The 25,537-nt window shown below is 36.3% G+C and overlaps 1 protein-coding gene across 3 annotated transcripts in view; it reads left to right on the top strand.

The window, feature by feature from the left end:
• The window catches only part of EGF (epidermal growth factor), a 79,892-nt gene that overhangs the window by 10,763 nt on the left and 43,592 nt on the right, over positions 1–25,537 (top strand). For 2 of the 3 annotated variants that reach the window (XM_008570181.1, XM_008570179.1), the window contains exons 2-9: positions 9,004–9,203; positions 11,333–11,514; positions 11,927–12,154; positions 12,870–13,072; positions 20,238–20,363; positions 21,452–21,574; positions 24,039–24,161; positions 25,027–25,152. In XM_008570181.1, the coding sequence (XP_008568403.1) occupies positions 9,004–9,203; positions 11,333–11,514; positions 11,927–12,154; positions 12,870–13,072; positions 20,238–20,363; positions 21,452–21,574; positions 24,039–24,161; positions 25,027–25,152 (1,311 nt within the window). The remainder of the gene's footprint in view (positions 1–9,003; positions 9,204–11,332; positions 11,515–11,926; positions 12,155–12,869; positions 13,073–20,237; positions 20,364–21,451; positions 21,575–24,038; positions 24,162–25,026; positions 25,153–25,537) is intronic. The other variant, XM_008570180.1, reaches the window with a different exon arrangement.

Raw genomic sequence — 25,537 nt, 5'->3', positions numbered from 1 at the left:
GCTGAGGGTTCGGATCCCATGTGGAGACCGGTTCCCGCTCACTGGTTGAGCGCGGTGCGGGCGCAACACCGAGGGTTGCGATCCCGTTACCGGTCAGTAAAAAAGACCAAAAAAAGGAAAAAAAAAAAATAAATAAATAAAAAATAAAAAATCCTCCTACAAAGAAATGAAAGATTGAAAACAATTCTAATATCGCAAGCCCAAGAGACTAATGAGGAAAGGTAGCCATGACACTTCTCTTATTCTGAGAATAAACTCTTTTTTGTCTACATAAGCAATGTAAATCTCTTTAGATTTGACCAATAAGAAAAAAAAGCATGCTAGAGAAATTAACAAAACAGCTTGAAAAATGGATTTAAACTTCCTATAATTAACCTTGCAAAAAATGTAAGATGTGCCTTGAAATGTTATCTAAGGGTAACATGAAGCCATCAGGACAAGCAAGATACTTTTAAATGGGTGTTCAGAATCTGAAAACAACTTTTTATAATTTTTCCTTTTTAATTTTTTTAGTTGTGCTCAAAGTTATGATATCTAACACTACAATTACTAAGCTTAGTGATAGAAAGTCGGAAGCCTCTTTTGAGGTTTCTTGTATTACAGCAAAAGAGGAAAAGCCTCACACTACTGGTGAAGCACTTGTTTCTCCTGCTTCCTGCAGTGGTTAAATGTGTGGTATTGGCTAAAATAACACACCAAAAACCACATTACAACAAATTAAAATGTGTTCCTTTGTCAGAAAATACTGTTGTAAACTGCACAAAAAGCATCTTCAAAATGTGATGAAATAAGGACTGAGAAATTACACAGTAGAGAAAAAATAAAGGTGTCTCTAATATCTCAGCTTATAGTATTTTCTAGAAACTAATAACCATCATTTACTGAGAACTCACTATGTATCAGGCAAGATTCTGAGCACTTCCCATGAATTAATTTATTTATTTTTCATAACAATCCCATGACGTACTATTATTATCCCCATTTTTTGAAAGAAAGAAACCAAGGCACAGAGAGGTTAAGTGATGGGCTGAAGGTCACACAGCCAATAGTACTGGAGCCAGTAAAGAGTCAAAATGCATATTCTCTCTCAAGTTTCAGTAATCTTAGCCACTCTTGTATATACCTCTGTTTCAACAATGAAATGCACAAAAAGTACAGCTGTTTTTCAAGAGTCCTTCAAGGAAGAATGCATCAGAGAAGAAATTTTCTCAGTGGAAGTTCTCAGATGTCAGAAATTACATCTTTATATATTAAAAAATATTTTATGAAAAAAGTAGTATTAGTGTATCCAGTGGCAGTGAAGCCAGTGCATTTACTGGAACATCAGCAAAAAGGAGTCTTGGGTGAGATCACAGGGAGTTCTGTACTGCAGTTGACCACAGCCTTTGCAGCCTTCTCAGCCAGGCTGTGTAGCAAAGGTCATGTAGCAAAGAAGTTGCAGAAAGTGCCATGCAATTGATGTAGTTACTCCCATAAAAACAAGACTAAACTAGACTCTATAATACTTTGTATTGGATGGGGAGTAACCATGAAAATATTTGTTCTACATGCTTTCCACAAAGTATCTTGAAGCAAAGCACTCGAGAACAATCATATGTTACATATTATTCTTTTTAAAAATGACAAGTGTTTTTTTTACTTTTTCTGTGATGACAAGTAGATGTCAGTAGTATGCTACTCAAAAAATAAATCAACACAACTTTATCCCTTTACATTAAAGGTGACATTTTAACTTTAGTGAGAAAGTGATTGCTAATTCTGAGAAACCTGTGTGTGAAGAGAACAATTTGAAAACAGATGTTGGAAATGTTTCCATTGTTACATGATTTTGTTGTTGAATCAATGCTAATATGTTACCTATTAAAAATTGTCATATCTGCACTATTAAAACACTTATAAACAGCTTTCTAAACTATTTAAAAAAATCTTCCGAATAAAGATTTTTCCCCCCTTTAAATCCATTTGTTAAAGATATAAAATGCAAAACCTTCTGGTTAGTTTGCAATTACTGACTGAGATCTAGGAAGACAGAAATTTGCTAGTCTAATTTAACAACATTTGTGAATAATTGATGGATATAATTAAAAAGTAAATTTTATAATATTTTAAATACAGCCAATGAAGCATTTCTTTCATGTGATACAGATACAATTGTGAAATATCTTTTTGTCTATGACAGCTGTCAAAGACCAAATATCCAAATATATTAAACTCTAAACCAGATTTTCAAATTACTTTATCAAATTCAAGCTTTTCATTAAATGCAAGCTAATCAAGAACATGTTGCATAATCTCAATTTTTACCTAGCAGAGGGACTTTTGGGGCTGGAGGATATTCCCAACCAGAGATGCCTACCAGAGAATTGAAAATGTAGTGTCAGAACTCAGTAGACAGGTCAGGATAGTGACTTCTGAGTCTTGGTGTGTGTGTTTCTGGTTTGTTTCTGTGAAACATCTGGAAAAACTTTTCTAATGCTTTAATGTTGGTGAATTCATTTTAGTCTGGTAGTGGTAGTCTTTAAATAAAACTGAGCATAATTCATGTTGAAAAGCTGAAGGATATTTAAACATGCTTATTTCAATTGAAGGAATACCTACAGCACAGGAACATTCTAACAAGGTTCACTGTTCTGCAAAGCTACAATATTATAGGAGTTTTAAAAGTATAGTTGAGCTGTGGAATTAGCCAAAAGATAAACACATTAATTAATGGAACAGAACCGAAAGTCCAGAAATGGACTCAGACAAATATACCCATTCGATCATTGACAAAGTTGCAAAAGCAATTCAATGGAAAAAGGATAGTATCTTCAAAAGACAAAATTACAACAAATTTAGTATAAAGAGCTCAATTAGCATTAATGCAATTCTGGAATTTGGCAACACTTCATTCCATAAAATAGAATCAGTGTTCCAATGAGTTGAGCAGAGGAAGCTGGTGTTATAGACAGAAAAACGGCAGAAAAAACCAGAAACAAAGAACAAAAAGTGGATTGGTTATTTCAAAGTTGCTTTCCTTGAAAGGTGGGGACAGGGAGACAGAACAATAGAAAAATAACTGATTGGTTAATATCAGCCTACTTCATGTCAGTGATTAAAACAGAGGAAACTCCATTATCATACGAATTGAAACTGGCCTGTCTGGGATATTGGGCTGTTATCTTTCTCTCCTGATTTCTTGGAAGTCCAGATAACTCAGTTTCAGTGTGGTGACCAGTAACTTTAGCAGGAGTGACTCCATTTTGATTTTTAGTCTGGTCTGTTGAGGACTAGCTCAGGAGCTTAGTCCAAAACAATGACCTCCTATGGTTTTTATTTAACACAACAAATGGTGTTGGACCAATTAGACATCCATAAGCAAAATAATGAACCTTGACCTAAACTGCACACCTAACACAAACATTGACTCAAAATGGGTTATAAATCTAATTAAAGGCGTAAAACTACACAACTTTAAAAAGAAAATGTAGGAGAAATCTTTGTGTCTTGGGGTTAAGTAAATGACACCAAAAGCACTATGTATGAAAGAAACAATTGAATTGTACTTCACCAAAGTTAAAAACTTTTGTTCTACCAAAGGCAATGTCAAGGGGCTAAAACGATAAGCTCATGCTGGAAAAAACATTTGCAATTATACATCTGACAAAAGATACAAATCCAAAATATATTTTTAAAAAAATTTTCAAGTGCAACAATAAGAAAACAAATAATCCATTTAAAAAATGGACTAAGACACTTCACCAAAAAAGATATAAGGATGATGAATAAATCCATGAAAATGTGTTCAACATCATCAACTACTGTAGGCTGAAGATGGCCCCTAAATATGTCTACGTCTTAATTCCTGGAATCTGTAAATGTGACCTTACATAACAAAAGGGACTTTGCAGATGTGATCTTGAAATGGAGCAATTATCCTGGGTCCTTATTAAAAAAGGGAGGAAAGAACATCAAAGAAGGAAGGAAGGTGGTGGAAACAGAGAGATTTAAACATGCTATGCTGCTGGCTCTGAAGATGGAAGAAGGAGCAACAAACCAAGAAATGAAAAGAACGCATTATATATGGAATGCAATATATTACAGAGTTAGATATAAAATTATCCCAGTGATGTAATTTATGACTCTATTTAAAGGGACCTATTTTGTACTTAGTTCCTGGAACATGTTTATAGAGAATGCAGCCTTATGGTGAACATGCGTAGAACAGCATTTCCTGGAGTGGGCTCCTTAACACAATTGAACTACAGCACACTAAACAATAAGAATTTCTGGTGCATTCAGTTTGGGATAAACTGTGATGAGAAAGGCATAGCTTTATATCCCAACTCTGCTATTTACTGGCTTTGTGACTTGCATCATTAACTGCTCTAAATTTCAGTTTCTTCTGTAAAATGGAGATGAGCAGAGCACTTACCTCCTAGTATCACCCACTTAAATGAAATGCATTCAGTGTGCTACCCCAGGGACAGCATGCAAGATGTTGGCTCTTATTAGTCTGATGATATTCACCATCCCCCTTCTTCTAGCGTTGAATGTGTGATAGCACATTAAAGACTCTGTTGGGAAAAAAAAGTTTAATTTTGCAGAACCTGCTAATCTCAATTATTATCCTCAGAACCTAGGAGTAAGCCTCTTCAGCTTGAGTGTGAATGCGGTTGGAGGTAGAGTAAGGATGATTTTCTGCTCTGGAGGACATATTTCTACCACTACTCAGGATCTAGGGTGGCGATTTTCATTAATATTTTTTGGGAAGCAAAATCAAGCCTCAGAGCATTCTTTACAGAATTAAGACATAGTTTAAAATCTTGTGGCTTCCCTTTCTGGGTGTATTATTTCTGAGTTGCCTGGCTTTTTCCTCTCACCGGCCCTGAATTTTGACATTAATGAATAAGCTAAGAAGAAAGCTGTGATTGCCCAAAAAAGTAAATTTGTGCCCTTTTGAATATCATCACTGAAAAAATGTGATGAGATAAGTCTTTCAGAGTGAAATAAAACTTGTACTTCATAAAACCCAAGTTATCATTCAAGTCAGTCCCCTGGGGAATGGTTACAAGGGATCCCTATCAGGACAGCAGTGGGAGGAGGCGGCAGGCTTTCTTACATGGGGTCCATCTACATCCTTTTCTCGTGGTGTCACTGAGTCTTGAAGGACCAGAAGCTCCCTTTTCCATTTTCTTCATCGTGTGTGAGCTTTCAGTCTGTCTTTAAATTTAGGACGAGAAACCTGTGATGGTGGGGGCAGGTGGCAGCGCTGGGTTGAGAGAAGACTAGGATTTCTTTTTAATCTGATTGTGTCATTTATGTCTTAACTAGTTTCCATGAGCTTTTGCCCCCAGGGCCCACAGAAGACAGTCAATTTCTCTTCTCACTTACTTGTGTGGGGCCACTCCCACAGACTCACAGTGGATGAAGAGTTGCATGTTGTGAAATGTTCTGTTTCTGCCACCTACTTCAATCAAAACCTGTTTTTTGTAACTGACCATGGAGTGACATGGAGGCATTAGTTCTTTGTAGTCACTAATAAAAGTCTTCAATATGCTCAAAAATTCTAGGCTCCTTTCTAATCCCTGAAGATCTGCTACTAATCCCTAAGTTGAGAAGTCAGAGGTTCCAATTGATTTGCTGTGACCTGTGTGCTGTCTTTGGGTTTATGTTCCTTAGAAATGATGTTTGATATTCTATGCGCTTCCAAAATAAATGCCGAATTGCACCCAAAATAAATGCCATAGGTTTTGACATGGGAAAGCTTTAGCTGTTCAAACACGCACACCCTGCTGACGTTCAAATCTGCAGATTCTACCACACACAGGTGTTTATAGAGTCCTTGACAGGTCTGAAGAACACTAACTTATTTATCATTTCCAGAGTGAGTACAGAATAGTAACTATTTCACCAAGACTAACTCTCAAAGTGTTTCATTTTCTTTTAAGTCATATTATATTTCATATCTCAGTCCTGGCCCAGGTTTACATAAAGTGATGCTGACAGTGTAAGAAAAAGGAAGAGTGTTTTGAAGGATGTGGAATTAGAATAAATTCCACTTGTAAAATGAAGATTGTAACCAACCAGACCAAGGCAGAAAAGAGTTGGAAAGAGTATTGGATTGGGAGGGCAGTACCTGGAGTCTAATTCCAACCCTACTACCAGCTAGTGGTGGAACTTTGGGAAATATCATTGAATTTCCTCTTTTTAACTAGATCCCAAATTTTCCAAATTCACCACGACATGACAATCACCTGGAATGTCTGTTTAAAACACAGATTCCTCGCCCTCAGCCCAGCCCTACTTAATTAGATGAAATCTCAAGGGAGGGGATTTGCAAAAAACATACATACACAGGCACCCTGTGTGATTCTTTTAAACAAACAATTTTTTGGAAAACACTGAATTAAGTAATGTGACTTAGGTAATACTGAATTAGTCTGCCAGTTCTAAGATGCTATAATAAACCTTGGATGCTATGATTTGCCCTCAGATAGGCAAAATCTGAAGATAAAATGTGTTAGTTATTTATACATAGATTTAGTGTTTTTATAATGATTCTGTTTTCTATTTTTAAGTTACTGAAGTTAGTGCTATGACTTGTGTTTTATGCGTCTAAGTGTTTTTCAGATTTCTATTTGCTCTCTGATTTATTGATTTTAATATCTGGCCTATCTAGTTCATGATGTTATGTTGGGTCTAAATGAGATCAGGATGTGAAAATTTGTTGTTATTCTTATCATTGCTGTTAGTAAAATAACTAACATAGGATACACCATGCTCTGTGAATTTGATAGATCTGCTAGTCTTTTTAGATTTGTTTTCATCAGTAAAAGCCCAGACAAATATACAAAACGATTATTTCTTCATTAATTTATTGATATATTTATTCAAAAATTTTGAGCACCTATTATATATCTATTATGTACAAAGGATTATATCATCTTCTGGGGTGAAGAATATTAAAATCTTTAGAGTGCCTTTCCTTTATTTTTTATGTGGAACGCTACCATTTAGTAAGACTTTTAAATAAATATTTTATCGATCTCACCAATGCATCAATGCATTAGAAAATTAACTATTTGAGTTGGACACATTTATTCAGTTTATAGAGAATGCATGATACCAGAATCAAAAAGGACTCCTGGCAGTAAATCTACAAGCCTGCAGTGATCTGTGGCCCACAAATTAGTAGCTGTGGGTTCAGGGTGCCTTTTCCTAGTGCTGTCCTTTTCTCCATGATTCATTGCTATACAGGGGTACTTCAAAAAAGTTTGTGGAAAAGTAGAATTAAAAGATAACATGCACCAAAGACAAGTGTTCAGATCTCCAAACTGGCCAGCCACCAAAAACAAACAAAAAAAAACCAACCAAAAAACAAAAAACAATAATGTGAATTTTTCCGTGATAATCCTTTGATCCAGGCAGGGGAGATCCTGTGAGATGTCCAGAGAAGCTGGTGGAGTCAGGACTAGAAACCAGGCTTCCTGGCTGTTAATTCAGTGGCCGTTCCATTTCTTCCAAGATGCCTCTGTGATTTTACATCTGGAGTGGCAACAGAGCATGGGCTCCCCTACACATCTGTGCAGGGGGGCTGGTGTCACAAAGATATGAGAAGTGTGATTTGAGCTGATTCCCTTACACATTTATGCTGACACCTATTTCAAACTCTCATGATCTTACAGTTCTCCTTGCCTCCTGTGTCTCTATTTTGATGTATTCTCTAAAGTGGAGTTCATTTTTTCTGGCTCTAGAACATAACCCCTGAGTAAGAGGATGTTAATCCATCATTTTGTTTAATCCTTATACTAGTAACAATAAACACATTTGTTAAGTCACGTTAAGGTATTAAGGTTTTAAGATGCAATGGAGTAAGCCCAACAGGAAAGCAAGAATATATTAGAATTCTCGCCCATCCCCCACTCACTCCAGTGGTTGCATCATTTTCTAAAGGCAGAGTGGGCAGAGTCTGCAAACCCTTGGTCAGAAGAGACCAAGGAAACTAACCTGGCTGCAGGGGACGAAACCATCCCCTGAAGTCATCTCTGAGAATCAAAGGCAAGCTCTGTGTGGAATCAACCAGTAATTAGTGCTGAAGTTTCCAAAGAAAGGATTAGGTTCCCAAGCAGATGTTGAGTACTAGAGAGTCAGAGTGGGTAGGGGGCCATCCCCTAGAACAGGACAGGACTGTAGGTATAGGATTAGGGTACAGAGCAACACCCTGCAGGAACCAAGAAATCCAGTGAGGTACACCACCCAGATTTAGCAAATAAAAATACAAGGTTGTTAGTTAAATTTAAATTTCAAGTAAGTAGGGAATTTTTCTTTTTAGTGTTTAGTATGTTCCACGCTGTGTGTATATCTATATCTATATCTATATCTATATATCTATATCTATACACACTATATATATATATATATGCAATTTAAATCTAACTGGGCATCCTGTATTTCATGTGACGATGCTAATAGGCTCAAAATATTTTAGAATTATCAAAGGATGGTATTTCAATTTTTCCTGATTCCACTTAAGACCTGCCTCCACTTTTGACCATCTTCTTCTATGTTATTACCCTGAGGACTCTGGCCATGAGGTTAGTCTAGAGGGAGGGGACTCCATTCCCCAAATGATAACATCTGTGATTTTATTTCTAATTTACATAATTAGAATTTATATTCATACAGACCCTTTTCACAATAGAATTCAGCAGGTGGTTTCTTTTTGAACATACAAAAGGATTTTATATATGAGTAAAAGTGTCTTTCTTTTGAAATAGTTCATTTTTCATAATTTGGCAATGCTCATTTCTTACACTCAGTTTGTGGAGAAGATGACTTACCAAATTAATGGTGAACATCTACAGAAACTCTTTATTCTCTATACAAAAGTCCTTATTTAGAATAAAAAACCAGGAATTAAATGCTAATTCTGTTGTGGTGGTTGTCATGGGGAAGTATCTTATCTAAATCAGATAAAATATCACTGAAAATATACAGTTTGGTTTCTTTCTTCCTACTCAGGTCCTGCGCCCTTCTTAATTTTCTCCCATGGGAGTAGTATTTTTAGAATTGACCTGGAAGGAACGAATCATGAGCAATTGGTGGCGGACGCTGGTGTCTCAGTGATCATGGATTTTCATTACAGTGAGGAAAGAGTCTATTGGGTGGACTTAGAGAGACAACTTTTGCAAAGAGTTTTTCTGAATGGGTCAAGGCAAGAGGTAAAGTACCATTACCTGCAGTATTTGAAGGATGTTTGTATTGGCTGAAAAATATTATATGGCAAATTCTTAACATATAGGTAAATGAAAATTACATTATGGTTCAAATATGTGTCTGTCTGTCAAATGTCGATATTTATTTAATCTGCATCTGTGGCACTATATTATTGAATAAGCTCATAAGTTGATATTCAGAGGCCCAAAAAGGAGAAAATGAGAATATGAATGTAATTTTGAAAATATCTGTTTATTAAGTCAGATCAACCTGTTTTGTCAATCTGTTTTATGGTTAAAACAGGTTATTTGCATGATTATTTTCTACCCCGATGGTTCTCAGCTGGGGGTGGGGGTGGGGGCAATTTTGCCCCTCAGGGGACATTTGGCAATATCTGGAAACCTTTTTCGTTGTCATAACTAGGTGGGGTAGGAGTGGGGAGATAGTGCTACTGGCATCTTGTGAGTAGAGACCAGGGTTCCTGCTAAACATCCTACATATTCAAGACAGCTCCCATAACAAGGAATTATTCTGCCCAAAATGTCAATAGTATTGAGGTTGACAAACCATGTTTTATCTGTATACAATTTTTCTTGGGTTTTAGCACCTGACATCAGGAAGAAGTTTTTTACTTTTTATTCTTAAAGTATTTGCACTCCAAAAAAAAAAATAATAATAATAATAAAGCAGATGACAGATATAAAGTATTTTACTTTAAATACATACAAAAAATCCTTACTCTTTCTTTTTAATTGGTAGAACCCTTAAATGAATGTTTTCTCAATTCTTTGGAGATGGATTACAGAGAGCACATGACTGGAGAAACCATAAGCATTTATTCCGAACACAAAGTGTCCACTGTTTTTTGTTTGGTTGTTTTTTTTTTTAACCAAACCTTTCTTTCTCCAATTACTCTTAAAAGCTTCAATTAGGTGCTAATCTGTTTTTATCACATCTCTAATACTTGCTAATCTCACTTTTAACAAGGATGGCAACTCATTATTCTTTAGTCATCTGGTCGAATTGTTTCAAAATCTTGAGGCTAAGAATCTGGAGGGTTTCCTGTCAGAGAACAACAACAACAAAAATTGTTCAATAGTTGTAAATTTATATCAAGTCATCAAGAAATGAATTGACCTGATGCTTACAATTCCATTATATTCTCTCCCTTGGGTTAAAACATTGTTTATAAATGACAGCTGTTAAAATGCAAACAATTTACCTGGGTGAGCTAATATATGAATATATTAGCAATTGGCAAGATGGATTGATTGACTGAATACTGTGTAGGACATGTAGGAATAGCACAGGCTCATGAGATTGTGCAGTCTCTGCCCAGCTTTGAGTTCAGTGACCGACCTCACATGGGTAGCTGGAAATCTGCGATGGTGGGAATATTTACACGGTGGAAATCTGCAACAGTACAGATCAGAGCTTCTGCCCACCTTGTACCCCCCATCCTTCAAGAAGACCGGTTTTCCTATGCATGGCTGGCATTAAGGTCTGGTTGTTTTTATCATGAGAGATCTGGGAGCACAGCCCAAGAGGCATAAACAGAAGTCCTGCTACTGTGGTCATGGGGTGAGGGCATGCAGAACTGCAGAAAGGAAGGGCCAAATGGAGGAGGAGGCACCAGAAGAAAAATGAGGGTCCTACAAGAAATTCATCAGCTTCATAGCTCTGTGCACAAACTCTAAGGGAATCTTGCCAGGATTTGGTAAAGCTTGGAACTGAGTCCAGGTGAAGATCTAGAAAATTCCATTAGCAAAGTGAATCGAATAAACTGTTTTTAAGGTAGCATCAAAATTTCCCTGTTACTAGAGTTGAGATTTTTAATACATATATATGGCTGATTGCTTAATTTCAATAATGCATGGGATGATTTTCAGTTTCAAAGCTACGATATAAATACTATGCTCAGAAATATTCACATGGGATGGAGATGGGGGGGTTGATATTGCTGCATCAAAACAAAGGCACCATTTATCTGTGACTATTTTATCATTTAAATAATTTTGAGAATACATTAAAAATGACAAGTACTTAAAAGAACAGACTTTTTATTCATAGCAATAAAAACAATTTTGTCGTGAATGGGGAAATATCAATAACAATTTTAAAATTCATTTTACAGACAGTGTGCAATATAGAGAAGAATGTTTCTGGAATGGCGATAAACTGGATAAATGAAGAAGTTATTTGGGCAAATCAACAGGAAGGAATCATTACAGTAACAGATATGAACGGAAACAATTCCCATGTTCTTTTAAGTGCCTTAAAATATCCTGCAAATATAGCAGTTGATCCAGTAGAAAGGTAAATTCTTCTGCTCTCAGACATTGAAATATATTTCAAAATCTAATGAAGATTCACAGAATCATAACATTTTGAACTCAAAAGGGCCTTCTTACTGAGACCAAGGCCCACTTTTATAGTACACAGACACTATTTTCAATAGGACAGCTGCTGGATTTGAACCAAAGCAGGCTTCTCTAGAAACACTCCTAACTGCCATGGTTTTCTGCTATAGAAGCATAATTCTCCATCTAACTTGATATCACATGGAATTTCCTTAATAGAGCAATACATACTCATTGAATTGAATTTTCATTCAAAATAGTCAAACTTGTCCTGTGCAGGAAATAAGGGCTGTTGAAAGACTGAGAAAGTCAGCCACTGAAGTGACGGTACATTCAATGATAGGTCTGTGTGATATGTTTGCCCTCAGGTTTATATTTTGGTCTTCAGAAGTGGCCGGAAGCCTTCACAGGGCAGATCTCAATGGTGTGGAAGTGAAGACTTTGTTGGAGACATCAGAGAAAATAACAGCTGTGTCACTGTATGTGCTTGATAAACGGCTCTTTTGGGTTCAGTACAGTACAGAAGGAAGTCATTCTCATATTTGTTCCTGTGATTATAATGGGGGTTTTGTCCGTCTTAGCAAGCAGCTAACACAGTAAGTTTTGCTTTTGCTGTAAAATAAGACAATTGTCACTTGAAGTTTGTGTGATAAATTAATTTTACCTTTATCAACTAATATGGTGTAGTGGTTTAGCACATAGATTTTGGAGTCCAAAAGGCTTGAGTTCAAATACCAGATTTACCAGTTGTTAGGTAAATAACTTTGGAAAGTTCACACAACCTCTTGTATCCTCAGTTTCCTTTAATGTGGGGATAATAATAGTATTTATTTCTTGGGGTTGTTGTGAAGAGTAAGTAAATAAATGCAAATAAAAATAATAGAGTATTTGTCATATAATAAATTCTCACCTGTTGGTCAGATTCATTCTTTTTGGAATTATTATTCAATTCGATATCATGCCAGCAACAGACTCTCCAGCTTGTAGCAAGAAGCAGAAATTAGTCAAGTGTGAAACTGACAAAACCAGAAATCCGCTCTTATCCTGTTGCTATTTTCTCACCAATTTTCATCATACTTACATTTAGTGATGACTAACAGAAGAATGAGGCAGTGGATCTGGAGTTAGAAATGATGTCCTATTAGTTCAGATTATGATGACATAAATAAAATTTTAAATTTATACTTTCTTAAACCTAAATGAGAAACAATTGAAAAGGTATGTAATTAAAATTCAGACAACAAATTGAAATGAAGTGAAAGTTTAATAACCCAATGAACAAATTTTCTGCCATTCTTTATGTTTTTTAAGGCACAATTTGTTTGCAATGTCCCTTTTTGGTGACCGTATCTTCTATTCAACATGGAAAAAGAACACAATTTGGATAGCCAACAAACTCACTGGGAAGGATATGGTTAGAATTAGCCTCGATCCATCATTTGCACCACCTGGTGAGCTCACTGTGGTACATCCGCTTGTACAGCCCAAGGCAGAGGACAATGCTCAGGAGACTGGTGAGTCACCTCTGATCTTGACAGGGCCTGGCACCTAGTCCTTACCCAGCTATTCTCTTAAGCCAGACACTTAGGGGTTGTAGGGGAAAAAAAATATTTTTTTCCTTCAACCCTCATAAGTTCTTGGTTGAAATGGACCCCAGTAACAAAAGACAGATTAATAAGTGAAAACAAACAGAAATTTATTGACATGTATATTTCATATATCCACGGGAAACACCCAGGGAATGAGTAGTTCTCAAAGAGATGGCTTTGAATTCCAGCTTATATAGCATCTTTAACAAGGAAGGACCAATTTCTAGAGATGGGACAAGACAAAGGAAAAGAACTTTAAGTCTCTACAAGTGGCAACCGGTGGGAAGGCAAGTAAACGGCAGACAAAGGCTAGTTGGTGAAGCTTGTTCATGCGGATTCCTCTGGTGCCATCTCCAGGCTGATAAGGGTCCAAAGTTGTCTTCAGTGGTTAACTGTTGTTCTCCCTGGTAAAAAAGGGCATTACACTTTTTGTCTTTTTAAATCTATGTCCTGTGTTTAAGCAAATGTAGGGTAGAGAGATTTCCTGCATCTGCTTCTTCTTAATTGTCTACAGCTCAACAAATCCTTCATATTTTGGGGTGGCATATTCCTGTCTCCTGCAGGTTCACTCTTGATTTTTCCCACTGCCTCACTCTCAATTTCTAATCTAGAGCCAAATCCTTTCCATCTACCTCCTAAATACATCTCAAATGTCCACTTCTCTCCTCTACTGCCACAACCATAGTCCAAACAACCAGCATTTCTTGCTTAACCTGTTATCGCAGCCACTCTACGGATTTGTTTTCTCCTCTTGACTTTAAATAATAAACCTGATCCATTCACTCCCTGCTTAAAATCCTTCAAAAGCTTTCTTTTGCATTTAGATGGAAATTCAATGTTTTACTAGAACTATCAACATTGGACCAACCTGCTCTCACACTCTCACTTCACTAGGTCTATCACAAGCCTTCTACAGTTCCTCAAACGTGCCAAGCTCCTTTGCGCCTTCAGGCTTTTGCAGTCCTTCCTCTCTCCACCTGGAAGACTCTTCAGTTCCAAGCTTAAAAGTCCTGTCCTCAGATAGGCCTTCTCTGATCTGCCAACCTCAGTAGGCCCCTTCACTTCCTGTTTTTCTCTCAGTACACCCTTCATTGAACCCATCACAAGGTGTAATTACACATTAATTTACTTTCTTTTTGATTCTTTTTACCTCTTGATTATAAGGGCCATGCAGGTAGGAAACCTGTTTTGTTTGTTTTTTAATCATCATACATACATTGGTTATTTATATATGAATAAATTTTAGACAATAGATGTTAGTAAATTGAATAAATGATTGACTAAATCTAGTCACAGCCCCAAATTTCTACTTCCAAGTTTAGTCTCTCTGTTTGAATTCTTTAGCGTATGATTTTTTGTTTTTAAATTGTTAGGATTTTCTTTATTTTTTATAATTGTTAGGCTGATCATTATGGCTTAATGCCATATAAATGATGTTATACCAACATCTCACCTTTATGTAAAATTTTCATTTCAAGAAGGTTTTAAAATATATTTAATCTTAATCTCAAATAGCCCTCTGAGATGCAGAAACAGAGATGGAATTGTTTGTTTCCTCTACTTCCTACCTGTTGGATGCCACTAGGATTTGGTGATAATGTGGAAAATGTTAGGGATTATGGGTCCCTGTTACAATTCGTATGTAAGGGTGTTCGTGCCTGTCTTAGACATAGCTCCCGGAGAGAGCTGTGGAGACTGAACAGAAGGACAGCATGTGGCTGTGGAAGGGAGGATTGAGTCAAGAGGGAACCATCCCTGCATCCCGGGATGAATCCCACTTGATCATGGTGTATAATTTTTTTGATGTGCTGCTGTATTCTGATTGCTAATATTTTGTTGAGGATTTTTGCATCTATGTTCATCAAGGATATTGGCCTGTAATTTTCTTTTTTTGTTGTGTCTTTATGTAGTTTTGGTATCAGAGTTATGTTGGCTTCACAGGATGAATTTGGGAGAATGGCTTCTGTTTCAATTGTTTGGAATAGTTTGAGGAGAATTGGCATTAATTCCTCTTTAAAGGTTTGATAGAATTCAGCTGTAAAGCCATCTGGACCTGGGCTTCTCTTTGTTGGAAGATTGCTGATTACCACTTCAATCTTGTTGCTTGTTATTGGTCTGTTCAGGTTTTCTGTCTCTTCTTGGTTCAGTCTGGGTAGTTTATATGTATCCAGAAACATATCCATATCTTCCAGGTTTTCATATTTGTTGTCATATAGTTGTTTTTAATAGTCTCTAATGATTCTTTGTATTTCCGTGGTATTGTTGTAACGTCTCTCTTTTCATTTCTGACTTTTATTTTTGGTTCTTCTCTCTTATTTTTCTTTGTTAACCTAGCTAATGGTTTGTCTATTTTATTTATTTTCTCGAAAAACCAAATTTTTGTTTCGTTGATCTTTTCTACTGTTTTGGGGTCTCTATTTCATTTAGTTTTACTCTGATCTTAATTATTTCTTTCTGTGTACTACCTTTAGGTTTGGATTGTTGTTGTTTTCTAGTTCTTTGAGGTATAGTGTTAGGTCATTTATTTGAAGTCTTTCCAGTCTTTTGATGTAAGCTTTTATTGAAATAAATTTCTCCTAGTACTGCTTTTGCAATATCCTATAGGTTTTGGTATGATGGAACTTTATTTTCATTAGTTTCAAAAAATCTTTTGATTCCCTTTTTAATTTCTTCTTGAACCCATAGGTCATTCAGGAGCCTATTGTTTAGTTTCCATGTATTTGTGTAGTTTAGGGTTTTGCTTGTTATTAATTACTTTCTGATTCTTAGAAGACTTCAGATGGATAAAGGTACCAAGTAGCTGAATTCTGATTAGGTAATTTTTTTTTTTTACTGTAATTAGGAATTTTACTGTAATTAGGAATTTAAATAGCAAAGAATAGCCAAATATTTTTGTTACAGGAATGATTAAAGTGATGGGTTGGAATGAAAGAGACCAGAAAGTCTTTGCTAATAAGGTGAGTCTTACACAGAATTTGAGGTAGGAAAAAAAGATGTGATCAGTGGGAAAAAGTAGGATAGGAAATCCCATGTGCATTGTTTCAGAACTGGGCCAAGGTGAAACCTATAGATTTAGCTGGCTGTAGGAAAGCTCATGAGTGCCTGTGTGATGTCAGGCAGTTACTGACGGTGCAGTTGGTGGTGGACATTAAACTCCATGATTAGGAGCCTTAATTGATCTCAAAGATAACTAAGCCCTACTGCTGGCTCTGAGAAGGGGTGTTATCTGAGGTCAGCAGAGCATTCTGAGTACTAGCTTGGGCCTATTTTGAAGCTAAGGAACAACAGAAGATTAAGGAGATTAAACAAAAACATAACCTCAATCCTCTGTGTCTCGCCACTTCCTAAAATGACCTTTTAAAGTGTTTAGTGTCTGAATTCAGGTTACATCAGCACAAGCATGCAGAGGAGAATGTGGGTCCTTTCTTGCCTGTGTCCATCATTGAAGAGTGCTGTATCTTGTTAATAAGTATTGCTAAAACCATCAGCAGCACGGTTCAGTGGAAAGAGTAGCAGGCTAGCATAGTCTCACAATCTGTTGAGTTCTATCTCTAAGTCGACTAGAAATTCATGGAAAAAACAAATAAGGGAGATAGGCTGTAGGCAACATGATTGCAGGTTTTCTGTGCATGTATTCCAGAAGTTTGCTGTACACCGATTTTGTAAAAGGCACTATGCTAGGTGCTATTGGGACTGTAAGCGTGGATAGTGATAAGGCAAGTGGACTCAAATAATGGAAAAAAAGATGCATGTCCATAATTGTGATGGTGGCAGTGATAATAATAATGATAAGAACACACACAAGTCCAGATGAGAGGTAGTAGAAAGGTATGGGGAAAAAGATAAATAATATTGTATTTACAGGAAGAACAGAGCATTTCCTATACCCTAGACACTAGTTGTTCTCTTCATTAGTCAGTTTGATTCTCCATTAACGTATTACAAGCAGTGATTAAGGTTTGAAAATCTTTACAGGTATAAACTTAGAGAAATTTACAACACACATTTAATCTTGTTTGGAACCATGGAACTTTTTTTTTTTTTAAAGGAGGGATTTCAGACACATTTATTTCACGGATTATGAAACTGAGGTCAAAGAGATAAAGTGATTTGCTGTAAAAGGCAGAACCAAGACAGAACTCAGTTTTCCTGATTCTTAGTCCAGTAATCACCTATCACGCTGGGTTTTTATATGGGGTATTTATAAGAAGCTTAATTTCTCAATTTTTTGTTGCCTCAAGAAAGTGGTAGCATTTTGGTGCTATAAAAAGGCCAGGTTGGACCTTTCTGGATTTTTGTTCTTGTTTTTGGTCATTTGCAAATTTCATAAAAATTAAAAGACAAGAACATTACATTTTTTTTTGTAGAAATTTAAAGTGAGTGCATTTTGTCTCCATTAAATTCAGAAGTTTCTAATTTTAGTCATTCACTTTTAAAATTTGGGCCATTTTATTTTTAATTTTACGTAATTAAAATTTTGACAGTTTAAGCGAAGCAGGTAGAAACGTGAAAATAATGTAACTATACATGCATAATTGGCATAAAACCATAGACAAGAAAAAACAATTTTTGGAATCAATATCTAAAAGACTATTCAATGTAAATCTTAACTGATTTAGCAGGTAGTATTGCAATGGTATTTAGAGTTGACAAGATTGATTATGCATTTAATTCTGTCAAAAGACCTGAAAAAACAAGTTCAAAATAACTAAGGAAATAACACAGACTAGCTGAAAGTATTTACTTATAACTAAGATGAAGGTGGAATGTTTCATTAGGACATCAGGCTAGTGTTTTTCAAAGTGTGGTAAAATCTGTAAAATTGCAGATTTCTGAGCCTTTCCCTTGATTTACCAAATGAGATCTATAGAAGGTGACATGCTTTCCAGGTAATCTAGATGTACACTAGTGATACGTTCAAGAGAGCAAGGATATGTTTCAACTGGATCCTGCTATTATTGGTCAAGAAAGTGTTTAGTGAAGTTGTATAAAATTTATGGGAGGCCATTGATTTGGACTGAGCTCCTGCCCTAGGCCCCAACAGACCAAACCAAAATGGAGTCACTCATGCTAAAGTTCCACGTCACTAAAGCGAGACTAAGTTGTTTATCTGACCTTCTGAGAAATCAGGAGAGAGATGATAAGCAAATTCCCAAACAGGTCAGTTTTAGCTGGTATAATAAGGAAGTCTCCTCTGCTTAACCCTTATAAAGAACATAACCTGAAGTAACCTGGTGTTAACTAATCCGCTTTTTGTGTTATGCTCTTTTCTTGTTTCTGCTCAAGCTACCTTATAAAAACTGACTATTCTGCCATGCTCATCAGAGCACCTCTCTTATTTTCAGATGAGATGCTGCCTGATTCATGAATCATGAATAAAAGGCAATCAGATCATTTTTAACTAACTTTGTTGAAATTTTATCTTTTGAGAGTGACTTGAAATAGACTGAAATGAGTAAAGTCAGATGGAGGAGACATCTTTATAAGTAGATAAACAGAGATCAGAGAAACAAACCTACTTGGAGAAAAGTCCCAGGCACTCTGACAGCTGTGCTGCAGCTCTTGCTGCTTTGTTTTCTGCGTCCTCTGCAGCAATGCCGATGTTGTCAGCAGTCTTCTCTCGGGTCCTTGGCTCTTCTCATTATACACTGGCTCTAGCTGATCTTAACTCCATGACACCAGGGCCTGTGACCCCAATCTTTTTCTCTGGCTTTCACCTCTTGCCAGATCTCTGGCCTCCATATCCACCTGCATTCTGGGCATCTGCCCTCACATTTAAGATTATCTCTGTATTTTCCATAGCATGTGACAAAGGTCCTGCCATTTTCTAAACTGGCAAAAAATAAGAAGCAGCAAAAGACACAAAATCTTGTTAACTTTTTGAAAAGGATATATGTGTTACTAGACTAGGTTAGCCTTTGACTCTCACTCTGAAAATTAAAGGTACCAAGTCGATCATTTGTTACTCAATATAGTTGGCTAATTCATTTGCTACTCAATATAGTTGGCCCAAGCACCCACCTCACTGAGCAGATTTTACTCATTATCCTGGGAAATTTTGTAACATATTAGATGTTGGCAGCAACAGACTCAGAAACTTGGGGAGAAGACATATGGCAATGGTACTTATTAAGTCTGAAAGATGTTCTTTAAATAATGATGATAAGAGTTGGCAGGAGCATGGTGTTGTAACACCAGTGTCAAGGGTTCAGATCCCTGATCCTTTGGTCAGCTGCCAAAGAAATAAATAAGATAAAATGAAATACTTAAATGATTAATTCCTTGCTAAAGGAAAATAAAAAAAATAAATAAAGAGCGATCATAGAAATAGCTAAGTATCATGTAGAACTGACTGATAAATATTACATGTAGAAAAGATGTTCTTAGGTTTGAAGCTTTATAATTTCATAAACAGATATTTCTTCTCTCTCTATGTATTCTTTTGGCAGCTGGCCGGTATGGGGATCCAAACCCGGACCTTCGTGTTATCAGCACTATACTCTAACTGGCCAGCTCTTTAATCTAATATGTCATCTTCAGAATTTTTGTTTATGTGCTTTTTTTTTGATAAAAGTAAATCAGAATGAAAAGCAAATAAATTGTGCTTAGTATTTGCAAGCTAATGAATGACATCTTCAGCTAATTAGAACGCCCTATCCTGAGAGCTATTATAGGAGGAATACAATTAAAGAAACAAATGGGCTCTGGAATGCTGGGGAATCCGGGCTAATGCCGTCTGACTTTAGAGCAGTGCACTGCTGAGAAAGACCACACCCCTACACCCCTGCTGATGTCTCAGGGAGATAAGACTTCTTTTTCGTTTTTTCCCCAATTTGTAGAAACTTTCATCACCATCATTTTACAGAGGAAAAAAATTTAGAGAAGTTTCAGGCAGGACTCAGACCCAGGGTTCTCTGAATCCTGTTTTAAGGGTTAAGTTTGATAATGTATGTAAGGCAACTGACGTACAGTAGAAATACTGTAATTATTAACTTTTTTGAGATAAGACTTCTTAAGAACCATGAAGGTATCAAGCATTATGCTCTGTCAAAACACATCTCCATTCCAAATAACCCATCTTCTCTTTTAGAGCAGAAACTTTGCAACCTAAGGAAAGGAAACTGCAGTGGCAGCGTGTGTGGGCGAGACCCCAGGTCCCATCTGTGCACATGTGCTGAGGGATATACTTTGAGCCTGGATGGGAAGTTCTGTGAAGGTAATATGCATGCCACTGTTTGAAGCAAGGAAAGCCCATTTGAGCCAGTGGCTTGTTTTCAGTGGGCCATTCAGAGCCTCAGTGCAAAACCAACTTTAAGTTCACCCCTTCTCCCCCTTTTTTCCCAGAATGGCATTTTTATTTTTTTTTCTTTCTCTTTTATATCCTGTGTTCCTAGATCAAACATTCTCAGAAACTAAGAGGTTAATATAAGGCAGAAATTCTCTGAATGGACTCCATGGACCTCTGTGCATTTGACGATATGCAAAATTTCAGCATGTGGAAATTTGGGGGAGTGGTTCACTAGTTACCATGAGATTCTCAAAGAGTATGTGACTCTCATACCTCATCCCATAAAAGTCTAGTTAAGAACCTTGGGAAACTGTTAACCAGGCTGGTTATCTAGGGCTCCTCAAGTTTTGAGATTCCAGGACCAATTTAATGAACCCAAGAGACATACTGTGTCCTTTCTTCTGAAAGGTGCAGTGATTTAGTGATGAAAAGACCCTGATGGCTGTAGCACACGTTCTGTGGAATTAGTTGGAGAGATCAGGTAAATCTAGGTCAGGTAAATTTAGATCACGTAAATCTAGCATCTGGCTATTAATTATAGTTCCCTGCTTATGTGAGACCAGTGGCTAAAACACAGAAACAGTGAGCTGGAATGCTATAGCTTCCATCAGCGCAAAGCTGCTGGAGAATGTTCCACGTTCAGAGGAAGGGCTCAGTAAGTTTTGAGGGGTGAAGAGCAGGGAAGGAAATGTCCTAAGCTTGTTAAGAACTTGCAAGAGTCCCTGACTTAAATGGCATGCTGTATCTTTCTGAGGGAAATAGTACTAGCTTTTTTCCAAGAGTAATTCTAGTATGAAAATCTGTATAAATATAAACTGTCACAGAATAGAAATGGCTTTTGTGATCATTGAACTGACTTCTTTTCACCCTTTCCTAAGGTAGGAAGAACAGTCTTTCCATGGTCAGTCACAGCGTATATAAGTGTGAGATACCTTACTTTGTGTTGACCTGTCAGGGATATCAAAATTTATTTTCAAAAATATCCATCTGACTGTTTTGCTGTTGTCATTGTGCAGATGTCAATGAATGTGCCTTTTGGAATCATGGCTGTACTCTTGGGTGTGAAAACACCCCTGGATCCTACTATTGTACATGCCCTGCAGGATTTGTTCTGCTTCCTGATGGGAAACGATGTCATCGTAAGTCACAGCAACAAATATTTATTGCATTATTTTCCTTCATTTTCCATAGTGTTTCTAAGGTGGCTATGGTCTGGGTTGATGGTCCTCAATCAGAAGTGTCATTAGAATTACTTTGTAGTTTTATTTGTTTTTTTTTTTTTTTTTTTTTTGTCTTTTTCATGACCGGCGCTCAGCCAGTGAGCGCACCGGTCATCCCTATATAGGATCCGAACCCACGACGGGAGCGTCGCTGCGCTCCCAGCGCTGCACTCTCCCGAGTGTGCCACGGGCCGGCCCTGGTTTTGCTTTTTAAAACATGGGTGACTGGTCTCTACTCCAGACTACTAAATCAAATATATATATATATTGTCCCGTTTTTTACCCATATAACCTTATATTTCATTGTGTGTCTCTAAAAGATAAGCATGTAAAAAGCATAATAATGATACATTATTATATCTAAAAAAAAGTAACTGTAATTCTCTATTATCATTAAATATCCAGTCAGTTTTCAGATGTAACCACAATACCATTATCATGTTTAAAAAATTATCAATAATTCCCAAATAATATCAAATATCTAGTCAGTTTTCAAGTTTCCCCAGTAATCTTAAGAAGTTTTTTAGAACAGTTGATTTGTTTGAATAAATTACCAGACAATCTCCATCTGTTGTGTTAAGTTGATATCTCTGTCTTTTTTCTATAAATTCTCTCTGTTCTTTTGTTCCTCTTGCAATTATTTGTTGAAGAAACTATTTTTTTCTTGCAGAGTTTCTCACTTTCTGGATTTTGCTAATCACACCTCTGTGTGCTCCTGTCTTTTCTGCAATCTTGTAGTTAGACCTACAGACTTGCTCATATTCAGCTTAACATTTTTGGCAAGAATACTCCACAGATGTGTTGGTACTTCCATCAGGAGACACATAATTTCTGCTTATTTCTTTCCGTCATGCTGAGATTGGTCAGTGTGTTCATTCATTCATTATAAAGTTCCCCAGTTGTCTTTCAACAAATGGTTGTAGCAGCCATTAACAATAATTTCCTAGATCTGTTATCATCAAGAGTTTCAAATGGTGATATTCTAGTTCTGTTATTTCTTTTTAATTATTTTTTGGAATGCCTTTATAAAGAAAATTTTTTCTCATTGACTATTTAGTTACCTCAAGATACATTTCTTCCAGTAAAGGCAAGATAAAATGCCTGATTTTTTTCTCTTTGTTTATTTATGTTTAGAATAATGGGTTAATGGGTTGGTTCCTTGGCACTTTCTAAAGGTGGCCAATGAGTGTTTTTTAAAAATTAAGAATTATTATGAACTCATGGGTTTTAAACATTTTTATATGTTTCAACCCATTGCAATTGTTATCCTTACTGATGAGCAAATTGTCTCCTCTTTGCCCAGTGGGAACCTCTTCAAATGGGTTTCTGGTCACAGTCATCTTTGATAATTTCCTTGTTACCTGCTAGGACATATTTTCCAGCCTCATCTCCTATATTTCACGATCTAGACCTGGAATCGGCAGTTTCTCAAGGAGTACTGCTACCTTTTAGTGAGACATTGTATTTAGAAAACACAATCTGCTACTGCATTAGTCATTGGTTCTAGGCTTATAAAATGAATTTCTTGGAAATTACCCAGTATCCTTGTGCCTGTCCATGAAACTTGCTCCTCTCCTAATACCATGTGGTTTGTATGTTGACAAAGATACTAAAGTGCATGATGTTAATATGTTATAGGTCCCACTATGTGCCAAGCATGACACACATAATCTCACTTGATTCTCAAAACTTCTAGAACTTTTTTGGTACATATTTTACATTTAAATCTTTTATTTACTTGGAATTTATTTTGATGTACAGTATTGCGTAGGGACTTAACTTTTTCTCCAATCATTACTCAGTTATTTCTCTACCATTTATTGGATGATCTTTTAGATGATCACTGATTTAAAATAATACCTTACACAGTACATTCTTATGTGTATTTGAGTCTTTTCTAAAATGAGCTTTCTCTCCCGCTCTGTTATCTTCTGTCTATTCCTGCACCCACTCCCAGCTGTTTTAATGACTGCACCTTTATTATAAATTTTGATTTTTAAGAGCCTTTCATTTCTCTTCTTATACCTAACCACACTCACAAAGTAACCTAGTTTTTCTTACACAAGAAAGGTGTTTTCCAGATGAACATGAGAATCATTAGGTCAATTTCTATTTAAAATATTTTGGAATTCTGATGACGAATAACTTTAAAAATCTTATTTGAAATGAAAGAAACCCAAAGGAAACTAGAGTCATTTTCCAAAATCATAGGTGTTTGATTTTTTAGATTTGAATTTTTTCATTTTTTTATCTCTATTACCAGAGCATCTGATAAATGTGTGATCTTTATTTAACTTACTCTTTTCAGAATAGCATGACTCAATGATTGTAATTCCACAAACCTGACTTAACACTAATCTTGACCTTGTTCTTCATTAACTAGAATTAATTTCCTGTCCAAGCAATGTATCTGAATGCAGCCATGACTGTGTTCTGACATCGGATGGTCCCATATGTTTCTGTCCTGAAGGCTCAGTGCTTGAGACAGATGGAAAAACATGTAGTGGTAAGTTTATTTTGTTATTCAAACAAAAGTTTGTTTGAAAACATACATTTTCTAAGTGGCACCTAAAATTTGATCTTGCTGTTGAAGGAGAATAGATTTTCCAATACTATACACTGAAAGATATTTATGCAACAGATTAACATATATATTTAAATTGATTTTTTTTTTTAAGACAGCTGATGTAGTGGTTATGAGCAAGGGCTTTGAGGTTAGCCCCAAGGTAGCATTATCCATTACTAGCAGTGTGGTTTTGGACTAGTTACTTGCCCTTGCTTAGTCTCTCTGTTTCCTCATCTGTAGAGGTACTGGTGTCTCCTGGATTAAATGAGATGGCAGATGTGGAGTGCTTAGTCTGTTCCTTGCACCTAATAAATACTCTGCTTTTTTCTTCATAGAGACTTCAGCATATAGGAGACTGGATACATTCAAAATTAGCAGAAGAGTTATGTGTGGAGTTTTGATTTTTTAATAAAGAAAGCAAAAGAAGTCAAGAGGTCAAAAATATGAGGGAGCAATAGTATGGATTACTCACTAGGAAGAGTAAGACCAGCTACCAAACTTATCAAAATGTATTTCTTATTCCAGGCAGGTGCCAGTGCACTTGTTCTTGAACTCAGTGGTAGAACAAGAGGACAAGGGCCATGGGAATATGAAGGAGTAACATATAAGATGTTGGGTTATAAGGAAGGAGGGTACTGAGACACTTTTCTCCTAATCTCTGAAAAATAAACTTGATTGCAGCAGTATAAGTGATGTAGAAATAGTTTTAAAAATCAACATATAGTTGGCTCATCCCAATACTTTGATGTAAAATTGTCATATTTTAAATGACATAGCATCTTTACTGAGCAACTGTTTTTTGCAGGCTGCTCGTCACCTGACAATGGTGGATGTAGCCAGCTCTGCACTCCTCTCAGCCCAGTATCCTGGGAATGCGGTTGCTCTCCTGGGTATGACTTACAACTGGACAAGAAAAGCTGTGCAGCTTCAGGTTAGTGCTGTGGTTTTCTGAAAGTGTGTCCCGCAAAAAGATCACATGAAAACATTTCATTCAGAGAGATAGAAAGTTGAATTGTTTTTGGCTTCTGGGTAGAAAGTCTGATTTTTAAATTTTTGGAAATAGAAAACAAATCACATTATAAATATGAATAATATAGTAATGATATAAATAATAATAGTGTTTTTGAAGAATATTTTCAGTTAATTAGCATCCAGCAAAGATTTGCCATGTCGGATATGATATTTTCGGTATATAAGAGAGTCATGACCAGAATAGTCTTAAAACTCTTTATAGTTAAGGGGTTTTTAATATATATTTGTTGATTTTATTTTCATCTCTCCAGCAAATGTAATAATCATAATACTTAGTCAAATTT

The sequence above is a fragment of the Galeopterus variegatus genome, unplaced genomic scaffold, assembly GCF_000696425.1.
Source record: "Galeopterus variegatus unplaced genomic scaffold, G_variegatus-3.0.2 Scaffold578, whole genome shotgun sequence".
In the NCBI taxonomy this organism is placed as follows: domain Eukaryota; kingdom Metazoa; phylum Chordata; class Mammalia; order Dermoptera; family Cynocephalidae; genus Galeopterus; species Galeopterus variegatus.
The sequence above is the reverse complement of the archived record's forward strand: the minus strand, read 5'-3'. Positions and strand labels throughout refer to the sequence as shown.